At 45.0% G+C, this 7,303-nt stretch overlaps 1 protein-coding gene across 15 annotated transcripts in view; it reads left to right on the forward strand.

Moving 5' to 3' along the window:
- The window catches only part of PLCD4 (phospholipase C delta 4), a 27,073-nt gene extending 20,632 nt beyond the window's left edge, over positions 1–6,441 (forward strand). For 6 of the 15 annotated variants that reach the window (XM_081260713.1, XM_081260714.1, XM_081260712.1 and 3 more), the window contains 8 exons: positions 1,331–1,513; positions 2,935–3,030; positions 3,154–3,310; positions 3,625–3,741; positions 3,981–4,153; positions 4,902–5,037; positions 5,535–5,882; positions 6,107–6,441. In XM_081260713.1, coding sequence (XP_081116839.1) covers positions 1,331–1,513; positions 2,935–3,030; positions 3,154–3,310; positions 3,625–3,741; positions 3,981–4,153; positions 4,902–5,037; positions 5,535–5,881 — 1,209 coding nt within the window. In that variant the 3' untranslated portion in view covers position 5,882; positions 6,107–6,441. Of the gene's footprint in view, positions 1–1,330; positions 1,514–2,934; positions 3,031–3,153; positions 3,311–3,624; positions 3,742–3,980; positions 4,154–4,901; positions 5,038–5,534; positions 5,883–6,106 lie in introns of those variants that run through there. The other 9 variants (XM_081260718.1, XM_081260717.1, XR_014017955.1 and 6 more) reach the window with 9 other exon arrangements.
- Positions 6,442–7,303: the final 862 nt, after the last annotated feature.

Here is a 7,303-nt window from a genome sequence, read left to right on the forward strand (position 1 = left end):
TATTAAAAAAAATTCTCTCTCTCTCTCTCTTCCCCCTCTCTCACTCTCTCTTTAAAAAAAAAAAAAAAAAAAAGAAAATTCTGGCAGGGTGCAGTGGTGCATGCCTGTAATCCCAGGGGTTTGGGAGGCGGAGGCAGGAGGATCACAAATTCAAAGCTAGCCTCAGCAATTTAGTGAGGCTCTAAGCAACTCAGTAAGACCCTGTCTCTAAATAAAATACAAACTAGGAGGCTAGGGTTGTGGCTCAGTGGTAGAGCGACCCCCTAGTGGGTGAGAGGCCCTGGGTTTGGATCCTCAGCACCACATTAAAAAAATAAATTAAAACAAAGGTATTGTGTACAACTAAAAGAAATAAATATTTTTAAAAAATACAAACTAGGGCTAGGAATATGTTCAGTAGTCGAGTGCCTCTGAGTTCAATCCCTGGTACCACCATCCCCCTCCCCCATAAAAAGATTCTTGTGGGCATGATGGTGCATGCCGGTAATCCCAGCAACTCAGGAGGCTGAGGCAGGGAGGACTGCAAGTTGAAATCCAACCTCAGCAATTTAGTGAGGCCCAAAGCAACTCAGTGAGACCCTGTCTCTAAATAAAATATAAAAAATAGGGTTGGAGGGCTGGGGATGTGGCTCAAGCGGTAGCGTGCTCGCCTGGCATGCGTGTGGCCTGGGTTCGATCCTCAGCACCACATACAAATAAAGATGTTGTGTCCGCTGAAAACTAAAAAATAAATATTAAAAAAAAATAGGGTTGGAGATGTGACTTAATGGTTAAGCACTCCTGGGTTCAATCCCTGATACCAAAAAGAAAAAAAAAAAGGATTGTTTTCCTCTCATACTTTTATGTTCTTTATATTTTTTGTACTTTTTTTTTTTTTGTACTGGTGATTGATTCCAGGGGTGCTTAAGCACTGAGCCACATCCCCAGCCTCCCCTCCCCCCTTTTTTTAATTTATAGAAAGGGTCTCACTGAGTTGCTTAGGGCCTCACTAAATTGCTGAGGCTAGATTCCAACTCATGATCATCCTGCTTCAGCCAATGGGATTACTGGCGTGCACCATACCCTTTTATATATGTAAATCTTGACTAAGAGGATAAAAACTCTTAGTGTTTCAGATGTGAGGTAGAAGCCTACATTTATTTATCTATCTTTAATATGGCTACAGATGTTACAAATTTGTTTAACAATAAGGGAATCCCTCTGGTATGTATTAAGCAATCAATTTCTTCATGGGGGAACTTCCTACTATTCACTGCCTTTGAGGGCAGCAGGAACTGCAGGATTCCCAGGAACAGACAGGTAGACATTTTTCTTCATTTTTGTTCCCTAGCAGCTTAAAGGGAAGATCTTAGTGAAGGGGAAGAAGTTAGGAACACTTGAGGATGATCTTGAAGATGAGGAAGAAGTGACAGAACCCCAGCTGGAGAGACAGCAGGGGTCAGAACTGCCATTGGAGTCCCCCTCTGAGCCTGTGACACTGGAGCTGAGCCGCCTGAATAAGGACAAAAAGAAGGTAGGCCAGGAGTGGTCTTTCTGTGGTGGCATTTGGTTAGCGTGCTTCACAAGTTGAAGGCTAATTTGTGAAGATAAGAGCCTGGCAGGGTGGAGGGCCAAGGAGAAAAATGACCCTTCCTCCCAAGAAGAGAGGTAATAATAATGCATAGATGGCATCACTGTGTGGGATACATCACCAAATAAAGATACATTGTAGTGGCTTTCCAACTTTTCTGAGCCATGATTTTTTTTTTTTTTTAATGAAATCTTACATGGAAACTCAGTATACAAAATAGATAAACAGAACCATTCTAATTGAACCCCTCATTTGGCTCTCTCATGGGTCCCTTAGATGACGCTAGACCTATTTTGTACTTCTCAATCTCCTTAAAGTCCAGTTTGAAAACCACTGTGTATATTTAGCACTATTAGGTTGGCTAAATAGGGATTAGTGGAATGATTACAATGACTTTAACTCCAGTGGGCTTAGAGAAAGCTTCTTATAATGGGTGGAATTTGAGTTTGAGGTACGGCCAGAAATGGCCAAAGGTTTGGAGAGGGGAAGGTGAAAGCTTTGAGAAAGTTTTGCCAGTGTGGTCCATATCCCTATGGGGAAAGGCAAGGCTAAGGGAGAAGGGGTGCCATTGGTGGGACCTCTGAGATCTGGATTTGAAGTCTGCATTCTCTCTTGTGGGCTTGATTGGCCCGCTCAGCTGACTTCTAGCTTTCCTATTCTCTCTGGGACTGTGATGTTTAACTTGCCACCATGTCCAGGGATGGAAATGGGAATTCAGGAGACAAGTCCAGTGATATTACTCTAGGACCCTCACATCTGACCAGAAGCAAATTCCACAATCATTTGCATACCTTGACATACCTCTAGATTCATGTACATTTTGTTGTTTTTGTTTCTGTGGTATTGGAGATTGAATCCAGGGGAGCTCTACCACTGAGCTACGTCACCAGTCCCCCCCCCCCCCCCCAGCAGGGTCTTACTAAGTGGCTAAGGCTGGCCTTGGACTTGTGATCCTCCTGTCTCAGCCTCCCAGGTAGCTGGGATTAAAGGCATGCATCACCATGCCCAGCATGAATTCATGTACATATATATTTTAAATTATTTTTTAGTTGTACATAATACCTTTATTTTATTTATTTATTTTTATGTGGTGCTAAGGATCGAACCCAGGGCCTTGCACATGCGAGGCAAGCGCTCTACCACTGAGCCACAACCCCAGTCAGAATTCATGTATATTTTGATCAAGATTATTGTTCATTTGTTTTCAAACAAGAAAGGTAGGGAAGATAACACATCTCTGTTTAAAAATAATGATAAAGACCTGTTATCCTAGATATAACATAGAATGGACTCTCCAAGCCCAGCAGCTGAAATTGATCCCAGCAGTATATGCAGACTGCCTTTATTCCCATCCCCACCCCCAGGTTGTGATGTGCCCGCTGTTTTGTCCGCCTATCTGTTGTCACATTGTGGCCCAGGCTTCTAATATCAATCTTGGGTCCCTTCTCTTGCTTGAGCAGGTGAGGCAGGAGGGAGAATACAGTGGGGAGGCAGTGGGCAGAGGTGTAGATTGGATGGAGGGCCATTAGCTTCTTCCTTCTCAAGCTGATGAGGATTCAATTCCTCTCCACTTTTTCCTCCAGAAATCCAGGTCCGTCTTGTGTCCAGCCCTCTCTGACCTGGTTGTCTACCTGAAGTCTGTCTCATTCCGCAGCTTCACCCATTCAAAGGAGAACTACCACTTCTATGAGATATCGTCCTTCTCTGAAACCAAGGCCAAAAGCCTTGTCAAGGAGGCTGGTTAGGACCAAAATGGAAGGACAGGGAGGGAAGCGCGGGATGGGTAGGTTCAGACTTATGGGCAGGGATATGGTGGTAAGTCCCAAGTATGAGGACAAGGGAGCTCAAGAGAGATGATGGAGTTAAGAAATTTATCACAGCAGGCAAAGGGAAGGGAGTTAGGAATAGTGAGCAAAAGACTGATGACACTGAGGGAAGGGGACATTGAGCTTTAGATGTTGGGGAAAAGAGTGAAGTGAGTGGGCAGGGTCCTTGGGGCCAGGGAATTGGCAGGAGCTACCCCACTTCCATCTTCCTCCTTCTTTCTTTTACAGGCAATGAGTTTGTGCAGCACAATGCCTGGCAGTTAAGCCGTGTGTATCCCAGTGGTCTGAGGACAGACTCATCCAACTACAACCCCCAGGAACTCTGGAATGTAGGCTGCCAAATGGGTGAGGAGGCAGCAGAGACAGGAGGTGGGACAGCAGGAGTGGGTAGAGGGAGATAAGTTCCCTAATGGAAGTAGGGCCAGGGGGAATGACCTTGAATGCTAGGTGAGGAAAAGGTTACCTGTCTTTGAAGATGTTCCCAGCAGGCACTCTTACACCCAATACCTGTCTTATTCCCTTGGAAGAAAACCTGGAAGTCTTCTGAGATGAAATCTTTCCCTTCTTTTCTCCTGGGGCCTCAGTGGCTATGAATATGCAGACTGCAGGGCTTGAGATGGACATCTGTGATGGGCTCTTCCGCCAGAATAGTGGCTGTGGCTATGTGCTGAAGCCAGATTTCCTGCGTGATATCCAGAGTTCCTTCAACCCGGAGAAACCCCTCAGTCCTTTCAAGGCCCAAACTCTTTTGGTCCAGGTATGATGGGAAGAGAAGCTGTCGAAAAGAACCTGGGATAACTGGGATAGAAGTGGGGGAAGATATGGCTAGGCCTGACAAGAGCATAATTGGTTGAAAATTCCTTGTGAAATGCAGAATAACCTGATTGCTAACAAGACATTGGAGCCAACTGCCTAGTTAAAATCTACTTCCTAGTTGTATAATACTGGGCAAGTTTGTTAGCCCATCTGTACTTCAGTTTACTCACCAGTAAAATAGGAATGATACTACTGCCTACCTCACAGGATTGTGAGGATTGCAGGAGTTATTAAGGTCAAGTGCTTACACCACCTGGTACACAGGAAGTGCTACAGAAAAGGCTGCTGTCATTAGCATGTCTACTTTCAAACCTCTTAAATTTCAACTTTGTGCATTTAAAATTGCAGAAAGGGCTGTGTATGCCTGTAACCCCAGTGACTTAAGAGGCTGAGGTAGGATTACAAGTTTGAAGCCAGGTTCAGCAAGTTAGAAAGAAAGACTTATCTTAAAAAATAAGGGCTGGGGACGTAGCTGAGTGGTAGGGCATTCCTGGATAATCCCCAGTATAATAAATAAGTGAATAAATTTGCAGATAGACTATAGAGGAAAATATGTTGCTTGCAGAGGATTAGTTTTGCAAACTGAAAAGCTAGTGCAAGGTCCCTTGTCCTCTCCTCTGGGGTGTCAGAGATTGGGGGGTAGGTTGGGCTAGGTAGGCACTCATGAGGTTCCAGTGCCCTGGTTGCAGGTTATCAGTGGTCAGCAACTCCCCAAAGTGAACAACACCAAAGAGAGGTCCATTGTGGACCCACTGGTGAGAGTGGAGATCTATGGCATCCGTCCAGACACAACCTGCCAGGAGACCAACTATGTGGAGAACAATGGTGAGACAGCAGTGCTGGGGAAGGAGGTGGTAGGAGTATAACTGTTGGTTCCCTTCCATACTGTCATGTCACCACCCACCCCTACCTCCACCCCTATAGCAGAAGGGCAGTATGGAATAGTACAGGGAATCCTGGCCTTCCATAGCTTCCAGTGACTTGGGAAAATTGCTTACACATTCTGAACCTGTTTCTTCACCTATATAATGCTGATTGACATCTAGATTAAGTGAGAATACAGGTAAAACAGTATGAGCCAAGAGAAGCTGGGCATGGTAGTGCATGCCTGTAATTCCAGCAACTTGGGAGGCTGAGGCAGGAGGATCTCAAGTTTGAGGCCTGCCTTAGCAACTTAGCAAGACCCTATCTCAAGAAAAAAAAAAGGGGGTAGAGGGTTAGGGATGTAGCTCAGTGGTAGAATGCCCCTGGGTTCAATCCCTAGTACTACTAAGGAAAAAAAAAGTAAAACGTGTTTCATTCCTTCTTACCCGCCACCTCAGGTTTTAATCCCTACTGGGGTCAGACACTGTGCTTCCGGGTGCTGGTACCTGAACTTGCTATGCTGCGTTTTGTGGTTCAGGATTATGACTGGAAATCCCGAAATGACTTTATTGGTCAATATACCTTGCCATGGACCTGCATGAAACAAGGTGAGACAGTCCTTGGATCCTTGGCCAACACCCTGGCTCTGGCTGCCTCCCTAATGTTGTTGTCCTGTCCCTTTCCAGGTTACCGCCACATACACCTGCTCTCTAAAGATGGCATCAGCATCCACCCAGCTTCCATCTTTGTGTACATCTGCATCCGGGAAATGGAAGAGCCTCAACCTGGGGAGTCTGAATTCTGAGGTGGGTATTTCATAGTGTGGATGGGTATACTGGCTTTAGAGGGTGAAAGAACAACCTGAATGCTCCAGAAAGCAATTAGAAAAGGTGAAAATCTTTGGATTGTGCATTCCAGGCATATCACCTTGCCCTTCCTAACATGCAAATCTAGAACCTAACTTTTCACCTTTTTCTCTCCCTTTGTTTTCATGTCATTGGTATCTTTCCTGATTTTTCTCTTTGTGTAGTCTATGCTGGAGTTCCCTCCTTCCTCTTGCTGTAGGCTCAGTCCCATACTCAGATCTACCACTAATCTCTCCCATCAACTCTGGCGCGAAAGCAAATTGCAACTAGAAACTCAGAGAGGAGTTGGAGCAAAGAAACTTACAGAAGTATTATACCTTTAACTTCCTCAAAGCCCTGAGCCAAGGGAAGGATAAATCAAGGCTCCTCAGCAAAGGCTGAGGAAGGAGACCTGACCCTAGGACTGTACCATGACTCTCCAGAGAACAGCACACAGCCATGTCCCCACTGGGTTGCACCTCTCCAGTCCCCCTGGTGTAAATAGAGCTTCTCTCTCCAATTTGGCTCTGGTATGGTTATTGGGCAAGGGGAGGCATAAGGGTTGGGGGGACATTTGGGTAGTCGGATGAGTCAGAGAAAAGGTAGAAAACCAAGCTTTCTGGGGACATTCCTGCATGTGCTGAATAGGAAGGACACAAAAGAGAGGCTTCTGAGAGGTAGGGCAAAAGGAGACAAAGGTTTATGTGATCTGGCCCTCCTGGAAAGTTTGCCTAAAACAGTCCTGGTTTATAATCTGTTGAGTCCCAGCATAAATATTAATGGCATCTTCTTTGATTTTCCCAGAATGTCTCAGTTCAGATGATCAAATACATAGTGAAGCAATTACACTGTGAGAATTCTGAATGAGAGATTTACCTTCCCAATCACCTGCCTTTTACAGTGCCTTTGTGCTTTCACTCATAAGTGCAGTTGTGGGCCAGTCTAAGGATTTATGTTGAATTAAAGCTGCTTCCAAGAGGCGGCTTAGTGAGTGACAATCCTCCCTCTATACAAGCAGAAAGAGGGGCTTGGAAATAGGGAGAAAGTGAAAACATCAGGACAGGCTTAAGGACAGAGAAGGCAGACTTGGTTCTGTTTCAGAACTTGTTTCCGACTGAATACAGAAGAGATAAAGGAGGAGCAGAGGTCTAAGAGGGGACAGGGCAGATCAAGATCACAGCCTAGAAATGCCAAGTCAGGAGTTTGGATGAGTCTATAAGTTGGCAGTCATTCTGTTTGACATGCTTTATAGAGCATCAGGCATAATAGCACATGCAGTTAGATACAACTGTTTTGAAGGTGCTGAAAGAAAATAGGATTTGATACAATAAGAAGAGAAAAGAAGACAGAGTGGATAAAACCAAGATCTTATAGCCAGGGTC

Source organism: Spermophilus citellus, assembly GCF_964194105.1.
Source record: "Spermophilus citellus genome assembly, chromosome: 11".
NCBI lineage: Eukaryota > Metazoa > Chordata > Mammalia > Rodentia > Sciuridae > Spermophilus > Spermophilus citellus.